Below are 22,410 nucleotides of genomic sequence, written 5' to 3' on the forward strand. Positions count from 1 at the left end.
CACAATTTACTTTAAATTAAGTATTCTGGAAATATCCATTCACCTTTAATTAAATGCAGTTCAATTCTACAGTAAGTAGATAGCAAATGTATTACCAACAACTATAAACACTCTCCTACTGTTGGTACTACTTGCCTACTATGAGACAAAGTTGGGAAAATGAATTCAAGCCTTTATAACCATATACATGTGATGTAGGTCAATGGAACCAGTAATGGTTTGGGAATCAAAACTTGGGTTAGTTATCTGGCTCTGTCAATTACTATCTGTGTGATCATGAACAAGTCCTCTCATTTCTATAGGCATCCATTATTCCATTAATCAGAGTTGGATGAACCCTAAAGCCCTTGCAACTTAAAAATAGTTTATAACTTATACCTTAGAACTAGCAAAATTCTTTATTAAGTACTTTGAAATCCCTTAATGGAAAGTAAGACCCACTGGCTTATAGAGTAGTAAGGACCCATATAATATTTTAATTATATACTTAATAAGAAATAACAAAAACATTTAGATAAACAAATGCATTAAAATTGTAATAAACTACAAATCCAAATAATTAAAAATTTGTTTAAAAATATGTGAATTATATATGTGTGCTAATATAAATAGTCTTTGCTTTTGAGTTCCCTTTGGATTAGTTGTACTTAGATAAATTTTTTCTCTTGATTGTGCAACTGTTATTTTTTAATGTAATCTTTATCTATATTATTATTATTCTCTTTTCATCTCTTCATATATTTCCCTTATATTTTATTTATATTTCTAACATTTGTGACATTTGTCATTTCTATTAACATAATCCATTACATTGAAATATCACAACCTACTCAACCATTTCTCCCATTCATTTGTGTTATTTCCAGTATTTTGTCATTACAAGCAAAACTTCCATGAATATTTTCATACATACATAGCTTTTTGTCCTCTAAATAATGTCCTTAGGGCATAATCCTAAGAACAGAATCCCTAGGTTAATAATCATGAACAACTTAAGAGCTCTTAATGTATATTTCTATAACTTGTTTTCTAAAAATAATTAACAATTGCTTTAGCAATCTATTATGGTGCCTGTTTCTCCATGTTCCTATGAGCATTTAATTTCTTAATCCAACTGTTTCTTAGTCAATATGCATTACAAGGATTATATTTAGCTAAATCGATTTTTTTGGTAGCAGAAACAATCTGTTGCTGGGACCATACTTTTTCTGAAACCAAGCCTTTTCAATTTCATCATACACAGCAGGACTTTCATTCTAGCACCATATCTCAGGAATGCAGGATTAGATCTCCATGGTATGATGAGAGTTAAAGAAAGACTTTTGCAGAATATTTATGTTCTCCAAACAATTGCATCACCTGAAGCTGTTTGGATTATGTGTATACTCAGGCTTAGATCTACTACTAACCTGAGGCAGTTGTGTGGGAGCTCACTAGATATGTCATATTTAACTTATCTAAGATTCTATTCATCTCCTTTACTTTTTGTCATTAGATTTATCTAGTTCTGAGAGGGGAAAATTAAAGTCCCCTGCTAATACTATTTTGTTGTATATTTCCATCTGCATCTCATTTAGTTTTTCCTTTAAAAATGTGAATACTATAAATCTTGGAGCATACAGGTCCAATACTGATAACACTTCATTGTCCATAGTAATCCCCAAAACACATAGTTTCCCTGTTCATCCTTTCTAATTATATCCATTTTAGCCCCAACTCTATCAGAGAATATGATCACTACCCCTTCCTTCTCTGAATAAGCTGAAGCTTATTATTATTATTAATATAATTAATATTATTATTCGGCTTCAGCCCACCTTCATTCTATGTGCATCTTTCATTTTCAGTGTGTTTCTGGTAAATAACACATTGTAAGATCCTAGTTTTTAATCTTTTATGTTTCCATTTTCTTCACACGAATTAATTCATCCTATTTATTCTGAATATCAGTTACTAGCTGTGCATTTCCATCTATCCCATTCCTCCTCACTGTCTGTCTCCCTCTTCCTTTCTTTCCATTGTATCCCTCCTTAGGTATCCAATTTCCTTTGACCAATACCTCTCTAATTCCCACCATTTCCCAAAGATCCTCTTTTATCTTCTCTCCTTCCCCTCCTAGCTCCAAATTAGCTCCCCTTTCAACAGGTCTCTCCCTTTATCGTTCCCCCTTAGCTTTTAATTCTTATTATATTTGCCTTTCTAATATACTTTCCTTATCCCCTATAATAAGGAATAAGGTAAGGTAGATAAGTGAAAATTTTACAAAAAGTACATTTGAAAATGCAAGCATGAGTTGAACATTCTAAGGGCTTTTGGAATGTGGCAGAAAGGTCACAGAGCTTTTGAACTCTGGCACAGTTGGAAGTTTTGCCACTGGTAGAGGAGCTTGTGCCCTGATCTCACTGAAGAATGAGGAACTACAAAATAGGTCTGGATCAGCAGCTTTGGAGGGTGGACCTCCAGGTCTGTGACAGCCTATTGGAGTGACCTAGTGGAGGTAGTGGACTGTACCATCATCCTGGATGCTGAGACAGCATAGAACATCTTTGGAACAAGTAGTGAGATCCCCCAGACCCTGTCAAGCTTGTATTTAGTCTAGTATAGTGTAGTGTAAGATTTATCTTCCCTGCTCTGATTTCCTGGACCACCTAAACCCCTGAATCTTCCCTCCTATCGCAGTTAAGAGTAGTTTGCCCTATTCCAACTTGCCCTACCTTATTTTATTATTAAAATCCTTTTATGTTGCTTCCTATTGTCTCATTATAACCCCAAAGAACTCACAGATATTTAATTAGTTTCCCTGGCTAAGTTGAGTGTGTAACTGTCATATCAAGTATTCCAGACTCCCCCATTCCCGTATTTTACCCCCCAAACATGCCTTCCTATTTCTTAATTCCCTTATCCCCTCACCTTACTCCCCAACCACTTGATGTTTTACTCCCCTATAGGTATTCCTTCCTTCCCTCCCTTTTCTTATCCTCTTGTCTTGACTCTCCTACAATCCCTCCCTTATCCCACCATCCTTCCCTCCTGTTTTTCTGTACAATAAGAAACATTTTACCTTATTGTATATATTGTTCTCTCTTCATTCTAACTCTGATGAGAGTTGGGTCAAAGTACTCCCAGCACTCCACTCCCTCCTCCACTTCTCTGTGATAATTATTCCACTCATTCCTCCTCCATAATGAAATAGACATTCCACACTGTCTCCTCCTGGTATGTTCTATTACCACTTTGACTCATTCCATTACATTCACAACTTAAAATTGTCATGCCCCTTCAAAATACCCAGGTAATAATGCCATTCCCATGGGCCATAGATGACATTTTCCTATACTGGAATAAGAAAATTTGAACTTTTGGTTTGTTTAGGATTAGTCTTTCATTACCTTTGTGTGTTTCTTATTGATCAAATTTTCTGCTGACTTCTACGGATTTCCCCATGAATAATTGAAACTCCTTTAGTTCATTAAATATCTATTTTTTAACCTTTATAATTATGCTCATCTTTGCTGGATATGCTATTCTTGATTGTAAGCCCAGTTTTTTTGTCCCAGGAAATACTCTGCTGCTACATTTCCTGTGTTTTTTTATGTTGTTGCTGCTAGGTATTATGTGATTTTGACTGTAGCCCCATCATATTTAAATTACTTTCTTCTTGTTCCTTATAGAATTTTTCTCCTTAACCTGGGATCTGTAGAACTTAGTAAAGATGTTTCTGTGCATTTTCATTTTGAGGTAGATTTTTAAATTTCTATTTACCCTCTGATTCTAGAATTTCCAGATAGTTTTTCTTAATATCTTGGAGTATAGTGTCTAAACTAATTTTTATGGTATCCTCTAATACTGTCTCACCTTGATCTATTTTCCAGGTCAGTTGCCTTTCTGATAAGATGTTTCATGTTCTCTTATATTAGTTTATTACTTGGATTCCCCCTTCATTATTACTTCTTGTCTTAAGAAACCATGAACTTCTCCATGTCCAATTCTAGTTCTTAATACATTATTCTCTTCCATTAGCTTCTTGATATCTTTTTTTTCCAATTGGGTGATCTTTCTTTCCTAATTTTCTTTATTTAATTGCATTGCTCTTACTTTTTTTCTCATTTTTCCTCAACCTCTCTTATTTTGTTTTTGATGGGTTTTTTATTTATTATTTTAATTTTAATTTTGAATATTTCCCCATAGTTACATGTTTCATTTTCTTTCCCTCTCCCCTAAGCCCCCCATGCCCCTTAGCCAACACACAATTCCACTGCATTTTACATGTATTATTGATTAAGACCTAATTCCATATTATTGATAGTTGGACTAGAGTTATCGTTTAGTGTCTACATTCCAAATAATATCCCCATCAGCCTATGTATTCAAGCAATTGTTTTTCTTCTGTGTTTCCACTCCTGTAGTTCTTCCTCTGAATGTGGTTAGTGCTCTTATCCATAAATCCCTCAGAGTATAAATCCTCAAATCCCTGGGTTTGCATTGCTGCTATTACAGAAGTCCATTACATTCAATTTTACCACAGTGTATCAGTCTCTGTGTATAATGTTCTCCTGAATCTGCTCCTCTCACTCTGCATCAATTCCTGGAGGTCATTCCAGTTCACATGGAATTCCTCCAGTTCTTTATTCCTTTAAGCACAATAGTATTCCATCACCAACAGATACCACAATTTATCAGCCATTCCCCAATCAAAGGACATTTTCTCATTTTCCAATTTTTTGCCACCACAAAGAGCGTGGCTATAAATATTTTTGTACATTTCTTTTTCCTTATTATCGCTTTGGGGTATAAACCAAGCTGTGCTATGGCTGGATCAAAAGGCAGATAGTTTTTTAAAGCCCTTTGAGCATAGTTCCAAATTGCCATCCAGAATGGTAGGATCAGTTCACAACTCCACTCTCAATACATTAATTTCCCAATTTTGCCATATCCCCTCCAACATTCATTACTCTCATTTGCTGTCATTTTAGACAATCTGTTTTGATTTGCATTTCTCTAATTATTAGAGATTTAGAACACTTTCTCATGTGCTTATTGGTAGTTTTGATTTCTTTATCTGAGAATTGCCTATTAGTGTCCCTTGACCATTTATCGATTGGGAGATGGCTTGATTTTTTGTGCAATTGAATTAGCTCCTTGTATATTTGAGTAATTAGACCTTTCTCAGGGATTTTGTTATAAAAATTTTTCCTCAATTTGTTGTTTCCCTTCTAATTTTGGTAGCAATGGTATTGTCTGTACAAAAACTTTTTAGTTTAATGTAGTCAAAATTATTTATTTTACATTTTGTGATTTTTTTCTAACTCTTGCTTGGTTTTAAAATCTTTTCCTTCCCATAGATCCCATAGATCCTTTCACATAGTTACTATTCTGTGCTCACCCAATTTACCTATTGTTTCCTTCTTTATATTCAAGTCATTCACCCATTCTGAATTTATCTTGGTATAGAGTGTGAGATGTTGATCTAGACCCACTCTCTCCCATATTATTTTCCAATTTTCCCATCAGTTTTTGTAAAATAATGGGTTTTTGTCCCAAAAGCTGGGTTCTTTGGGTTTATCAAAGACTGTCTTGCTGAGGTTGCTCACCCATAGTCTATTCCACTGATCCTTCCTTCTGTCTCTTCACCAGTACCATATTTTTGATAACTACTGCTTTATAGTATGGTTTAAGATCTGGTACTGCTAGGCTACCTTCCTTCACATTTTTTTCAATATTTCCCTTTATATTCTTGGTCTTTTGTTCTTCCAAATGAATTTTGTCATAGTTTTTTCTAATTCAGTAAAAAAGGATATTAGTAGTTTGATAGGTATAGCACTAAATAGGTAAATTAATTTGAGTAGTATATTCTTTTTTATTATATTAGCTCATCCTACACATGAGCACTCAATGTTTTTCCAATTGTTTAGATCTAGTTTTAATTATGTGCAAAAAGGGACTAGGGTGATTTTAAGTGGAATTTCTCTTTCTAACTCTTCCTGCTGCAATGTGTTGAAAATATATAGAAATGCTGATGATTTATGTGTGTTTATTTTGTATCCTGAAACTTTGCTAAAGTTGTTGATTATTTCCCTAACTTTTTAGTTGATTCTCTAGGATTTTTTACATAGACCATCATATCATCCGCAAAGAGTGATAGCTTGGTCTCCTCATTGCCTATTTTAATAACTTCAACTTCTTTTTCTTCTCTAATTGCTACTGCTAGTGTGTCCAGTACAATGTTAAATAATAGAGGTAACAATGGGCATCCTTGTTTCACTCCTGATCTTATTTGGGATGCTTCTAATTTATCCCCATTGCAGATGATGCTTGTTGATGGTTTTAGATATATATTATTTATTATTTTTAGGAAAGGCCCTCCTATTCCTAAATTTTCTAGTGTTTTCAATAGGAATGGGTCTTATATTTTGTCAAAAAGCTTTTTCAGCATATATTGAGATAATCATGTTTTTTATGTTGGTTTGCTTGTTGATATAATCAATTATGTGAATGGTTTTCTAACACTGAACCATTCTTGCATTCCTGGTATAAATCCTGCCTGATCATAATGAATAACCTTCGTGATCACTTGCTGGAGTCTTTTTGCTAGTATTCTGTTTAAGATTTTTGCATCTATGTTCATTAAGGAATTTGGTCTGTAGTTTTCTTTCTCTGTTTCTGATCTTCCTGGCTTTGGGATCAGTTCCATATTTGTATCATAAAAGGAATTTGGTAGAACTCCTTCTTTGCTTATTATGTCAAATAGTTTGTATAGTATTGGAATTAGTTGTTCTTTGAAGGTTTGATAGAATTCACTTGTGAATCCATCTGGTCCTGGGGATTTTTTCTTAGGGAATTCTTTGATGGCCTGTTCAATTTTTTTTTCTGATATGGAATTATTTAAGTATTCTTAAATACTTAATCTAGGCAATTTATATTTTCATAAATATCAATTACATTCCTGTGGGTTTTCTTCTGAGGATTTACTGTAGAGGGTTTTCTATGGGCTCTTTCAATGTCTATTTTGCCCTCTTGTTCAAGAACATTGGGGCAATTTTCTTGGATAATTTCTTGTAGTATGATATCTAGATTTCTATTTGTTTTGGATTTTTCCAGAAGACCAATAATTCTCAAGTTATCTCTTCTAGACCCGTTTTCTTGATCTGTTATCTTCTCATTGAGATATTTCATGTTTCCTTCTATTTTCTCAGTCTTTTGACCTTGCTTTATTAATTCTTGATGACTTGTGAGATCATTGGCTTCTACTTGCCCAATTCTAGCCTTTAAAGACTGGTTTTCAGCTATAATCTTTTGGTTTTCCTTTTCAGCCTGGTCTACCTGGCTCTTCATGGCTTCCAGCTGGTCATTTCTGGTCTTCAATTTGCTTATCATTTCATTTGATTTCTGAACTTCAATTTCCAATTGCAAAATTCTGCCTTTTAAACTGTTATTTTTTTTTAACTATTTCCCACTTTTCTTGCCAGATCTCTTCCATCTTTCTCATGATCTCAGATTTGAACTCTTCAGGAGCTTGTGACCAATTTTCATTTTGGGGGGAAGGTTTGGATGTCTTTAAATGCCTGTCCTCCTCTGCTTTCTAGATTTTTTCTGTGCAAAAGTTATCAAGTATTAGAGCTTTTTTCTTTGTCCTTTTGGTGGTTATTTCTTGTGCCTTGCTTGTCATTATTATGCTTTCTCAGCCAGAAGTCTGAGTAAGGCAAGCAGACTCTCTGTGTATAGAACTAAGGAACAGTTTTTGCCTCAGGCTACTTTGCGAGTCTCCTGGCTTCCACTGTCTGCTAGGCCTCTGCTGTCCGAGGCCCCTCTCAGATTCACTCTTGTGCACAAGGTCTGAGCTCCCCAGCCTCCTGAGGTCTCTAGTCAAGCTGTTTTCAGGGTCAAGCCCCCAGAGATCCTAGTCAGCTGCCCAGAACCTGGAAATTGGCCCACACTTGCTCCTCCACCTGAGGTTTTCCCCTGAGACTCAGCACACTGAGCTGCTTCCACTGTCCACTTCCTCTCTCAGTTCCACTCCCATGCTTAGGGTTTGCAATCTCTAGCCTCCTGGGGTCTCAAATCTTGCTGCTCTCAGGGACAAGCTCCTGGTGGTCCAAGTTAGCTGCTAAGAAGCTAGATTTTGCACCCCTGCTCACTCTAACTCTGGTGGGCAGCCTCTGGCTCTGGTACTGTGGGTGAGTTGGGGGAGGATTAATTAGCTCGCATTTTGATGGGAGCTATTTCCCCCCCCCTTATAGCATGGAAATGCCCAAATCCCACATATCTCTAATACTGCACCCTATTGTGGGGTCCCTTCTTTCATCTGGATTTGGATTTTTTTGGTCCTTTGAAGGTATGCTGTATGGGTCAGTCAGGAGATTAAAGCACACTGCTTCTACTTTGTAACCATCTTAACCCAGAAGTTTGATGGGGGTTTTTAACGATCTTCTAAAAGTTATTCTTGAGCTTGTAGCCATTTACCATTTATTTGCTGTTTTGAAGTAGGTGTTTTTACTTCACTGCCCTTTGAGTTTAAGCCAAGGTCTTCTCTATTCCCATAATAGGAATCAATAGCTCAGTTTTTCTCCTTTGCTTGTTCATTTTTATTCATTTTTTGTTGTTTTTTATTTTTGTGGCCAACCCAATAGATTTAATCATTAGTTTTTTACTGTACTCTCAAGGTTCCTATTTTGCTGGCTTGTGTTACTGCAGGTTTAGGGATTTTTTGTGTTTTCTTTTACTTTTGTCCTGTTTAGTTTTCCCAGTTTTTATAGTCCAGGGTCTGATGTAATCACTGGTCCCTCACTGTAATGTTTCTCTGTGATTGACTTCAGGTGTTCTCATGAAAGCCAGTTGACAATTCTGCCACCACAACTGCAAGTACCCAGTCTGCCTTGTCCTGGGGCAGCAACCAAGGACTCCACTCTCCTAGGAAAGACTAGAGCTAACAGGACCCTGGACCCTCAGGAAGCACACTCACTGTTGCACACTCCTTCCTCTCTCCTTCTCTCCTCCCACTGCAGCCCAGGACAGAGCAGGTATCCAGTCCATATTCCTTGGACCTCCAAAGTCCTTCATTCACTAGAAGCAAGGTCTGAACTCCATCCTCAGGGCTTGGCATGCACCAACTCCAACATGCCCACTCCTTCACTCTCTAGCTATGGGCCAGTGAGGGCCTCCAGAGCAGAGGATGCAGCTGACACAGTGTTCCTAGAGCCTTCTGCCTAAGGATTCTAGTTGAGGGACAGCCTAACAAGACTTCTGTTACCACCTCAGCTATTTCTGATTGCATTGTACCACAGTAAATAGAGAACTGAACTTAATTTGAGAAAGACATGAATTCATATCATACCCACAATACTAGCTTTGTGGCTCCAGGCAAGTCATCTAATCTGTCTTACTCATTTTCCTCATCTACAAAATGGAGTTAATAATGGCACCTATGATGTAGGGTTATTATAAGAATTAAGTCAGATAATAATTGCAAAGCTCTTTAACAACCTCAAAATTCTATGAATGTTAGATATTACTATTAGCTGTTACTCTTCCTTAGCAAGTTGCATCATGGTAACGCACTTGAAATCAGTGGAAACCTTGATTTGAATCCCACCTCTGATATCTACTAATTACAGGACGAATTTAGTGCCCTAAACTTTCCTACTTATTTATTCTGTAAAATGGGTTGATAATACCTTTTGTTATCTATCTGACAGAGTTAAGAAAAAAGATAAGTTAATGTATATTATATAATAAGTAATGCCAAATTGTATGAAGTGTGATTTAAATGCTAGTTTTAAGTATTATTTCTATTAAATCACTGTGTGATTTGTATTAAAGGATCAAAGAGCCACAACCTGGGTGAATTTAGGCAAAACATTTCATGTAAGCAATTTAATCTCAGTTCCTCCTTCTAAGAAAAGATGGAATTTTAAACTCTCTGATCCCAGAGGGTGCCCCTTCCAAATCTGAGTTTATTTTTCTCAGAAGCCAGCACATTGTATTCCAACCACTATACCTGAATATTTATGAAAGAAAACAGAATAATGTCCCTAACCCAAGCACTGTTTTCTTTTATTATTGTTCCCTCTTCAAATGGCCTTTCTCTTCCAGATCTCATCCTTATTTTCACATGAAGCCAACTTCCAACGCTCATTCAAGTCCCTCTAACACTCAGAGCTTATTCTCTTCCAAATACTTCTCTCCAGCTACTAAAGCCTTCTGTCCCCTCAGATTCCCTTTCTTCTACTCTGTATGAATCTAGTATGTACTTGGCTATTTAAATGTTGTCTCCCTTATTAGACCATGAGTCCCTGAGGACAGGGATTGCTTTTGGTTTTGCTTTGGGTTTTTTGTTTATTTGTTTGTTTCTTTGTTTGCTATCTCTGAACTTCTCAAAGTTCATCTCACACAGTAAGTATTTAAAAAATGCTTTTGGACTACAGTTATGGTCTCAGTAGTTCCAATACCTTATCTACAACATACCAATCCACAGTGAGGCAAATGTTCAGAAAGAAGCCAATAAAAGGTAAATATATGTAGATGTCCATCCTAAAATATAACTTATTAGAGGACAGGAATTGAATATAGATTTCATACTTATAATAGAATTTGTTGTTCAGTTATTCCCAACTCTTCATGACATCATTTGGGGTTTTCTTGGCAAAGATCCTGAAGTGGTTGGTCATTTCCTTCTCTAAATCATGTTATAGATGAGGAAACTGAGGCAAACAAAGTTAAGTGACATGCCTGGGACCACACAACTAGGAAATGTCTTAACTCTAAAGTCAGATTTGAACGTGGGAATATGAGTTTTCCTGACTCCTTCCATTGCACCATCTAGCTGCCCCATAGCAGATAGTTACAACAAATGATTTAGCTGTTTAATTTTTGTTTTTCTTTTTAAAGCTTATGAATCTCCATCTTATTTCCCTTATGAAACCCACACATAAAAATCGAGAGTTATAAGCAAGTTTTGTAACTTTATTGATTCAAAGTATATTGCTTCTTAGTATGATCAAACGTGATATGAATTGATATGTTATAAAAATATATTGCTAGAGAGTCAGGCAGAGAGGTGGCACAGTGACAAAAGAGTCAGCCCTGGAGACAGGAGTTCAAATCAGGGCTCAGACACTTCCCAACTTTGTGACCCTGGGCAAGTCACTTAACTTCATTTGCCTAGCCCTTGCCACTCTTCTGCCTTGGAACCATTACATAGTATTCATTCTAAGATAGAAAGTATGGGCTTAAATAAATACATACACACACACACATATACAAATATACAAATATATATATGTATATATACCATTACTATCATTAAGTTATTACTACTTACTGCTGTTCTTCCCGGATTATTTTATGCTTGTCAAGGTTTTCTTTGATTCTTATTTCAGAGTCCTACCAAAAATAATCAAATGAAGCAGTCAGTCTTATATAAATCAATAACTTAATCATCTCTCCTTAAATAAGACAGTGTGTGGATGCCACCTTCTGCTATTACATATGAACAAGCATGCACATATTATCAGGGGACACAGCTGCTCTCCAATAACTTGGAATAAAAGGGGGGCAGCATATAAAGTGGGGAGTAGCTGAACAAAATGTGGTATATGAAGGTCATGGAATATGTTTGGACCATAAGAAATGATGAAAGGAAATATTTTCAGATAAACTCGACATTATATGAACTGATGTAGAATAAATTGAGAATAACCAGAACAATTTCTACAATAATATAAACACAATTAAATTTGAAAGACTTAAGAACTCTGACCAATATGACAATCAACCATGAGAAAACTGATGAACTATGATAATCCACTCACTGGGAGGAAGGTGAAGACTTCAAAATGCAGACTGCATCACACAGTTTTGCTTTGTTTTTTGGAAATGGGCATTTGGAAGATGAACATCTATTTTACTTAATGCAAATTTGTGCAAGGTTTTTTGTTTTGTTTTGTTTTGTTTGTTTTTAAATAAGGATAGTAGAAGAGAGTGAAAATAAATGCATATTCACAGAAATGTTTAAATCAAATTTTAAAAAAAGAACACATTTATTAACTTGAGGCCAGACCATAGCTGTTAAGGATTGAAATAGAAAAGTTTGGTTGGGGCAATACAATTAAATTTCTGTGAAATTTTGGGCAGGGTTTTTGACACCTTAAAGCCCTTCTTACAATTGATTCTATGATTGAGATAGTTATAAAAAGTGTGCAAAATTTGATTACTGTATTGTAGTTTGTGACTTAATTATATATTAGTGGGACAAATTTAAAATTGTTGAACATTTTGACTAATCTAAACAGAATATTCAATGAGAGTACAAATGTCATGATAGGACATATTTGTTAGGAACTGCAGTTCTCTGTCCCCTCAACCCACAATCCAATCTGATTCTCTTTACCTGAAAGCTAAAAGTTCGTCATGCTTAGAAACTCTGTTCCTTAAATAAATTAAATTCCAAGGGTTATAACTCACCCTTATAACTCAGGATTACCTCTGTGGTCAAGGTCTCATTACCAGAACTTCTTTCTTTTGCTGGCTAGTCCTTTCCTCTTTCTCCTTATTCCTGCTTGCTTGACACCTATTCTGTTTTAACTCACTAGTTTTTATGTCTTCTGTGTTCTTGGTTACTTGCCTGGTTTCTGACCTGCTTTTTGTCCTAATTCTCATTATTTATGTATGTTCTGACTCTGCTTGCTTATTGGATTTTCCCATGATGCTTCAATTCCTTCAGCTTGTAACCTTGACTTCCCACCTCCCTCATTGCCCCACACTGCCCTGACAAAAATGGAGATCCATTCAATATGATTTCATTATTGTGGCAACAGCACCCATGGATGCTGTCAGATCATTTGGTCACTTTTCATCACATTGATTTGGGTTTTTTGGTTTGTGCATATTTTGTATTTTTTAAATTATTTTAAAATTATTTTAAAATTATTTTAAATTTTTTTTAAAAATTTTAATTATTTTTAATCATTTTAAAATATTATTTTCTTTCCCCCCAATTGCAGGTAAAAATAATGTTTACCATTCATTTTTTAAAAGTTTTGAGTTTAAATTCTCTCCCTCCTTCCCTGACTCCTTCCCACCCTTCCCCACTCCCTGAGATAGTAAGCAATCTGACATAGATTTTATATTGCAATCACATGACATCCATTTGAAAAGATTAGAGATATAACTTAGCTTCTTTCAATTACCACCTATAACAGCTTGTAAAGTAATGAGTACTATAAGTTTAAATTTAGTACTTCTCTGTGTTTATCATAAAGTGATATTTTTCAAACTTTAAGTATAATATCTGTGTTATCCTGGGCAAATCACTTAACTATTGTTTGCCTCAGTTTCCTCACTTTGACCTAGAGTCAGGAAGACCTGAGTACCTTCAGGTACTTCCTAGCTGTGTCAATCTTGGCATGTCACTTAATCTGCATTTGCCTCAGTTTTCTCGTCTCTAAAATAAGAATAATAATAGCTCTTACTTCTCAGGTTGTTGCAAGAATCAGTTATAAAGTGGATAGCACAGTGCCTGACACATAGGGAAGCACTGTAGAAATTTTAGCTACTGTCATGATTATTATTTTTATCAATAAAGTGGGAGTGGTAACAGCAGCTACCTTCCAGGGTCATTGTGAAGACAAAATGAAAGAATATTTTTAAAATTCTTTGAAAACTACATAAATGCTAGTTATTGTTGCTGTTTGGTCAGTATTTGGTCAGCACATTTGTGTTCATTTCATCTAGATCTTTCCTGGTTTCACTCTTTCAACCATATCTCCAGACCTATCAAGGTGTCTTAGCCCTTGGCACCAAGCCTGGCACATAATAATTCTTCTGTAAGAGTTTACAGACTTATTTAATCTTCTCTCAACTTAAAATACATGCCAGATATATTCCAGATACTTAAGAAAGCCAGTTCTTAGGCACCCTTTTCTAATTCTTCTCCAGCTTGATCATGTCTTACTTGAGACCTGGTCATAGTATGTCTAATGGATTTGAACCTTGTTTTGTGGTAAGGAAACAATATTACTTTCCATTCTTTTAGGTTTATTTCAGGATGCTCCAGACTCACAGAACCATGATTCCTTAAAGATTTCAGACTAGCAAGCCCTTTTATAGGGAACCTATGAGCCCTGCAGCACAAAGAATACCTCAGTAGGCAGGCATTTTGGTTGCAGTTCTTTTTGTTTTTAAACCCTTAACTTCTGTGCATTGGCTCCTAGGTGGAAGAGTGGTAAGGGTGGGCAATGGGGGTCAAGCGACTTGCCCAGGCTCACATAGTTAGGAAGTGTCTGAGGCCGGATTTGAACTGGTTGCAGTTCTTATCCAACATCTCAAGGAGTATGACCAGGCTCTCATTGGATTCCTTTTTCTTCTCAGTTGTTCTTTCAGCTTAGTCATCTCTTTTCATTATCATACATAGAGTTCCATAGAGTCAAACTTTGATAGCACTTATTGCCTATCCTCTTAGATCTGTTTTTTATTTATTTTCCATGTATTTATCTAGACCCTTAGTTCTGAATGAAGCAGCCTAGTAAGCTTAGCTCCTTGGTTGATACATCATTGTTAAGCATTCCATTTTCCAAGTTGACTAATCCAGTTGGTCATACAGGGTCCCCATTCAAGGACTTTGAGCATCATTTGGTAAAGAGGATCCCTGACCTCCCCAAACCCTAAACCCAACCTCTGATCATCATTATTTTGTTGGTTTTTTATCAATCCTTTACTTTCCTGAATTTTCTGAAAATATCAAGAGTATTAATTAGGATATTCTTTCCTCCTTTTGGTTTCTGTGATGCTGCTGTCTTTTGATATTCCTCCTCCTTTCCTGACCAATTATTCTCAGTCTTTGCTAGTTCATTTGCCATATTCCATGTCCTAAGCATGTGTCCCATAAGGCTTCATTGTCAGCCTTATTTCCCTATCTGTAAAGTGTTTCCCTTGGTAATTACTACAGTATCTATAGGTTCAAATATGGTATACCTCTAACCACTTCAAAATATAAAAATCTATTCCTAAAAGTTTCCTTCATTTTATTCATCCATCTCTGTCCGTTGGAATTTTCTCATATATATTCAGCAATTCAAACTCAATGTCCCAAACTATATCCATCATCCTCTCCATCCTCAAGTCTGTCCTTCTTCCAGTCTTCCTCATATCTGTTAAGAATGACTATCTTCCTACTTACCCACGTTCAAAGTTGAATAACTTTTGACACCCCTTAACTCTCTGTCTCTCCACATGTCTAATCAGTTGTCAGATCTTATTGATTCATTTTACAGCATTTCTTGCACTCACCTTTCTGCTGATACTCTAGTCCCTTATTCAGACATTCATCACCTTTCACCTGGGCTAATTCTATAGGCTCCTAGCTGTTCTTGTACAATCTCTCCTATCTCTAGCTCATATTTCATGTACTACATCATTCCTCCACTGGGAGCCTTTCCTATTGTGTCAAGAATAGAATAGAAATTACAGGTCCTGAGTATGTTTCCCTAAAAGTTGGCTACGACCTTTGTGTGAGCTCAGGTTGCTAGCAAGACTACAGGAATACTTCAAGATGTATAGTCTAAAGTAAAAAGTGATATAGAGAATTAAAAAAACACAAGGAAAAATTTGTATTAATTCATGCAGAATAGAGTATATACTAGCAAAAGAATATGCATGATGCCACAACAATAAAAAAGAAAGAAAACACTAAAAAATGCTGAACTCTCAATAAATGAAAAGATGGTTGTTGATAACAACCAGAAAAATATAGCCACTTCAATTAGGAATTGAAAAGCAGATGCTAAACATTTGGAAAATGAGTCATCACTACCCTTCTCATAATTGATGTAAATTTCATTGGAACTAAACCCTTTTCTCACTTCTGACCTTTTTTGTCTCTGTTTTGGACTTCTGGACCAAATTACTGGTTCGGGATTCTTAGGTGTCTTTATTGCTAGTAGTTCTTATTCTCCAATGATCCCAATGATTTTCTCCCCAGAAGAGATTCTGAATTAAATTATATCCCCATCTTATACCAGAAGCTCCATGATAAGGTACCAGCTGATCCTCAGAGACCCTATCCCTGGAGAACAATTTCTAATGACTACAGAATCCTTTTCCTGAAAACCTAGAGCCTTTATCCTATAAACATAGTTTTCAGTTACTTTCTCCTAAATTGAATTACTTGATTTTTCTCCAGATCACAGTTGGAATATTTAAAGACTAAAAATTTTAGACAGAGTTCAATGACACATTATGAATGCTCTAGAGAGATATTTTGTTGATAATGTAAAAAAAGCAGATTCCACAGGAAAACCAATATCAATATAATATAAAATCCAAAAGAACTCACCATTATTTTTTTCTTTAAAATTCCATTAATTGTCTCCAACTTAATAGCTTCAGTCTGAATGAGAAATGGAAGGGGAGGTTATTACATATCTAGTTAACAAGAATTGTTTATCAACATTTTTGTTTAGATATAGGAAAAATTCTACATGCCATAATGTTCTAAATATAGAGAAAAGTGATATTATACAATTACTTTTTAGATAAATAAATAAGTTCCATCTTATAAACAGAGGCTAAGCTTCTATGAAAATATCTCTAGGGGAAATAGGGAAGTAGGGCATGAAGCTTTTTGGCCCTCCTAATACCCCCCCCACACTAACAACCAAAAATAACTCCACAGAATCAAAGTCAAAAGCAGCAAAAATAAAATTCTTCAGAATGAAGCTAGCCCTGCATGAGTAGGAAGGAAGGTTTCTGACTTCCCTGACCTCAGTCCCATAGGTATAGGCCCTGGGAATAGGAACAAAGTAAACAGAATGGAATCAATAAGGTAAATGATGAGGACAGGATTGGTAACCTCACCATGTTTGCTGAGCTTCTGCTCCTTAAACTTCAAGGGTAAACCTGGAATATATAGGCAAAAGGCCACAGGAGTAGTTGTGTCTGCTGAGGCCTCAGCTCTAGAGAACTCTGCTGGTCTACAGCTGGAGACTGAAAGAGTGGACACCTCAGAGTATTCAACCATCAGGCCTTAAGGGCAGAAGCTCAAGTTTCATGGGCAAATGAGGGACTTTGGAGGTCCAAGGAACACAGACAGGACACCTGCTCTCTCCTGTACTATAGCATTAGGAGAGGAGCAGTGAGGAAGAAAGGTACACAATGAGTGGGGTTCTGGAACAACTGGGGTCCCATCAGCTGTGGTCACTAGCAGGAGAGTGGAATCTCTTGTTGCTGCCACAGAGGGAAACAGACTGGCTGATGGCACTGACACTGGCAGAACTGCCAACTGGCTTTGGTCAGAACATTTGAGGTCAATTACAGAGAAGGATTTTAGCGATGGCCCTGGGATTACAACAGGAATACAAAAAACCTGGAAGAACTAAATAGAACCCAGGTAAAAGCAAACTCAAAAATAAATCATATAACTTGAAATAACATACACCAACAAAATAGGAACCTAAGAGCCTAGTAAAAAGGCAATAATTAAATCTATTGCAATGACTGCTAAAATTTTAAAAATTAATAAAAATGAGGAAGCAAAGGAAAAAGAATCCAACTATTGATAGCTATTATAGGGATAGAGAAAAACCTCTGCTAGAACTCAGAGGATAGTGAACAAAGAAACATACTATAAAAACAGCAAAGAAATACAACAAAGGGCTAAAAGACCTAAAGGAGTTTTGGGGAAGAACTTAACAAAGAATTCAAAAAGTAAATAAGAGTGATTGAGGAAATTTAGGGAAAAAATAAGAGCAATTTGAGAAAAATCAAGAACATTGTGAAAGATCACCAAATCAGAATAGGAGATCCAGAAATTCATAGAAGACAATAATGTATTAAGAACTACAATTGGACAAAGGAAAGTTCATGATTTCCTAAGACAATAAGAAATAATAAAGCAAAACCAAAAGAATGAATTTATGGAAGAGACTATAAAACATCTTATCAGAGAAACAACTGACCTAGAAAATAGATCAGAAAGAGACAAAATTAGTTGAACTTCCAGAAAATTATGATCAGAAAAGGAGTTTAGACACCATACTCCAAGAAATCATTGAGAAGAACTGCTCAGAAATTCTAAAATCAGAAGGCAAAATGGAAATTGAAAGAATCCACTGATCATCACCTCAAAGAAACCCAAAGATTAAAATGTATAGGAATATCATTACTAATTTCCATAGCTTTCAGGTTAAGGAGATAATGCTACAAGCAACAAGAAAAAAAAATTAATTCTATGTAACTACAGTCAGAATAACATGTCTTAGAAGCCATAACATTAAAAAAAACCATAGGACAGGGAACACAGCACTTGATAGAACAAAAGAACTGAGCTTACAATCAAGAATAACACATCTAGTAAAAATTAGTATAGAAATAAGGTGGGACTTTTGAGACAAGGTTGAAAAGGATTTTTAGAATCAAACTCACATCAAGAGTAGGAGGGCACAGTTATTGGTATAAAAAAAGGATTTGGGGGGAGGTGAATAGAATAAAAATTTAAAGGCAAAGGGGAGGGATAAGGGATTGACTTTTGGAAAGGTGGGCCAATTTAGAATTAGAAGGGCAAAGAAGAGGATAAGGGGAACTTTTGGGGAAAGGGCATGAATTAGAGAGGAATTGGTCAAAAGAAATTGGACATCTGAAGAGGGATAAGGTAAAAATAAAGGAAGTTGGAGACAAACAGTGGGGAAGAACAGAGTAAATGGAAATGACAAGCCAGTAATTCTGACATTGAGTCTAGTGGAATTAACTCATCCATGGGAAGAAAATGGATAGCTGAAAGGATTAAAAAACAGAATCTGAGGACAAATTGTTTAAAAGAAACAAACTGAAAAGGAGAAACACAATCAGAGGGAAAGTGAAGGGCTAGAGCAGAATATACTGTACCTCAGCTTATTCAGAGAACATGAGGTGAGTTGGAGTGAAAGGGATATAAATGGAAGGGATGAACAGGGTAATTATATTATGTTGGGGCTGGGGGAGTACTATGGATAATGAAGCATTATCAGTATCCCCTCTTTGTTCTTTGTTGTTCAGCCATGTCCAACTCTTCATGACCCTACATATTGGTATAGTTTTCCATTTTCTTCTTCAGCTCATTGTATAAAATAGGAAATAGGCAAACATGGTGAAATGACTTGACCAGGGTCACACGGCTATTAAGTGTCTAAAGCCAGATATGAATTCAGGGAGATGATTCTTCACTCCATCAACTATGCCACCTAGATGCCTGTTCATCAGGGTGACCTATCAGAGCTTATGTTAAAAAAACATAATGATTTATACTTTATAATCATTTCTCTACCATGATGGCTTTAGAGGAAGGCTTGAAGGCAGTTAAATACATATATAAGAAGAACACCTCATGTCTTGACACAGAATTGTCTACTTTTAAAATCCTTTCACAGAATATGTATTCATCTTCTATCAGCTCTTTGTATTAGATTGGGCAGTTCTAATTATTTACATTTTACAGGTAAGGAAATTGAGGTTCAAAGATATTAAATGATGCACAGGATTAAATTTGCAATTAATGTTTGTCCAGCACTAATGAAGGAAGGAAAGAAAAGAGAATGGGAAGAAATGAGCACTTATGAAATATCATCTGATCCCCCCCCCAAAAAAAATCTTTAAAGTAGGTGCTGTTATTAACCTTATTTTATGGTTGAAGAAACTAAGGCAAGCAGAAATTACATATTTTATCCAGGATCATACAAAGAGTAAGTTTTAAGTTTCCAAGGCTGGATTCAAATTCATGGCTTCCTAATTCCAGATCTAGTTCTTTATACACTGTGCCACCTACTGGCTTCCAGGGACAATTAGGAATTAGTGGTTTGTAACCAAAAAGTGTCACATAAATAGAAACTTTTTATTATTATCATTATAATCATTGTTGTCAAATATTATATTTTTAAATCCTTACCTTCTATTTTTGAATTCTGTGTATTGGTTCAATGGTAGAAGAGTGATAAGGGCTAGGCAATATGAGGTTGTCACTTGCCCCTTCCTCAAAAGTTCCCCTTATCCTCTTCTTTTGCCTTTCTAATTCTAAATTGGCTCAACTTTCCAAAAGTCACTCCCTTATCCCTCCCCTTTGCCTTTAAATTTTTATTCTATTCACCTCCCCCAAAATCCTTTTGTCACTTGCCCAGTGTCTGAGGCTGAATCTTGACCCAGGACCTCATGTCTCTGGACCTGGCTGTCAGACCATTAAACCACTTAGCTGCCCCCATCAAAATTTAAAACCTTACTGCAAATAAAAGTATATCTAATTTTATTCAAATATAAATCAAATCAATCAAATAAAAAGTATATGAAAGACAAATTGCTTTAACTAAATTACTAACTATATCTTAGTTGGGAAAAACTGTTAAATACAACAAGATTTATATTGGAACATATATGGAATCATATGCTTGTCAAAGCTCAATAACATAAAATATTTTTTAAAATTATCGAAATGGCATACCTCTATGCTCTTACAGCTACTCTCAGCAATATTTGCAATCTCATTATGAACCAAGTCAGTCTTAATGTGTTTTTCAAGAGCATAGATTTCATCCCATTTATTAAGAATCTGGCATCTCTTTTCTTCAACCTTTTCAGCCAAAGTAAGTAGTTTTTCTTCAACTGCTTCAACAGATGGCTCTGAAAATATAAGATCAAAACAGAAGATTGTGAAGAAGTCACCTTATAGTTCTATCTTAAAACTTATTTTCAGTTTCCGTATGTTTTAAAGTAATGTCCAGATATAACCTCAAGCTTTATAAAGAAAGTAATATAAACTAGAAAGCACACACAGAGTAGAGTTACATATTCTAAAATTAGCCCAGGAGAGGCAGAGCCAAGATGGTGGAGTAGTAGCTCAGAGTATTAGAGCTGCTCTGAGAATTCTCTCAAAACAGCCTTTAAAAAGTGCCTCAAAATAAATACTGGAGTGACAGAACCAACAGGGAGATGGAGTGAAGCAAATCTCCTGCAGAAAACAACTTGGAAGGGAGGCAAAAAGGGTCTATTTCACTGGGATGAGAGCAGAGAACAATCCATAACTGAAAAAACACCCCACCTTTTACTCCAGGTTCTGAACCTGGGCCCAAGTCAACTTTAAGACCCCAAGACCCTTCCTAAGCCAACAGCAGAGCTCCCCCACACCCACCCCTCTTAAATTCCAAACCTTAGCTCAAGCCTGCAATAAGGCCCCAAACCCTAGGGCAAGGCAGTCTCTGAGACCTGGCCCTTCAAATCAAATGAGATATCCAGAGCCCCTGCCCAAGCCAGTGATGAGGCCCAAGTTTCATTGCAGAGTAGTCCACAGTGCACTGGACTGTTATAAGCCCAGAGTAAGGCTCTGAGCCTCTGCCCAAGCTGGCAGTGAAGACCCATTGCCAAGGGCAAGGCAATCTACAGTGTGCCTGGCCTGTGTAAGACCAGAGTGAGGCCCTGATTGCCAGCACAAGATAGCTCACAGTACTCTGAATCCTGTAAGCCATCAGCAGTACCTCAAGAAGATTTAATCAGGAGTGGGAGTTGGCTTCCAGGCCATAATCATATCTTGGGAGAATTAAAACTTTCAGAAACCCAGAACAAGAGCTGAGGGTAGCAAGAAAGAAAAACTGAAGTTCAAGAGAGTTGCCCTCTACCCAGAAAACAGAACCTACATTTAAGATAAAGTAAGCTTTAAAAAGTCTGGGAAAATGAGTAAACAGAAAAATAAAAGCCCTAATCATAGAAAAATGTTATGGAGACAAAAAAGAGCAAGGAAAAGACTCAGAAGAAGATAGTGAATTCAAATAGCCACATGCAAAAGTTTGAAGAAAAATGGAAATTGGTCTCAGGCTCTAGAAGAGCTTGAAAAAGAATTCAAAAATCAAATAAGAGAGGCGGAAGAAAAATGGTGAAAAGAAATGAAAGTAATGGGGGAAAAGAATGCTTGGAAATCTGTTTTTAGGTGATTATTTTTCCCCCTCAAACAATATACTCAGTTTTTCTGCGTAGGCGATTTTTTATTGTACACCTAGTTCCTTTGTGTTCTGGAATATCATATTCAAAACTTTCTAATTCTTTAACATAGAAGCTGCCAAATCCTGTGTAAAGCTAAATGTGGTTTCATGATATTTGAGTTAACTGTCTCTGGCTGCTTTCAGCAATTATCATCTGCAATGAGGATAAATTAGAAGTCTTCCCATGTGAAGAAAGATGCCAATTATCACCACTATTATTTAATATTATACTAGAAATGCTAGCTTTAGCAATGAGAAAGAAAATAAATTTATGTAATTAAAGTAGGCAATGACAAAACCCATCTATCAGTATTTGCAGATGATTTGATTGTATACTTAGAGAATCCTAGAAAATCAACTAAAATGAGTTGAAATATTTAATAACTTTAGCAAAGTTGCAGGATACAAAATGAACCTACATAAA

General features: G+C 36.0%; 1 protein-coding gene across 1 annotated transcript in view; it reads right to left on the minus strand.

Annotated features, from left to right (window-relative positions):
* Positions 1-11,313: 11,313 nt before the first annotated feature.
* The window catches only part of C4H6orf118 (chromosome 4 C6orf118 homolog), a 38,285-nt gene continuing 27,188 nt past the window's right edge, over positions 11,314-22,410 (minus strand). The window contains exons 6-8 of the mRNA XM_044671612.1: positions 20,456-20,634; positions 16,328-16,381; positions 11,314-11,379 (exon numbers count right to left, since the gene is read on the minus strand). Of these exons, the coding sequence (XP_044527547.1) occupies positions 11,314-11,379; positions 16,328-16,381; positions 20,456-20,634 (299 nt within the window). The remainder of the gene's footprint in view (positions 11,380-16,327; positions 16,382-20,455; positions 20,635-22,410) is intronic.

This window comes from Gracilinanus agilis, chromosome 4, assembly GCF_016433145.1.
Source record: "Gracilinanus agilis isolate LMUSP501 chromosome 4, AgileGrace, whole genome shotgun sequence".
NCBI lineage: Eukaryota > Metazoa > Chordata > Mammalia > Didelphimorphia > Didelphidae > Gracilinanus > Gracilinanus agilis.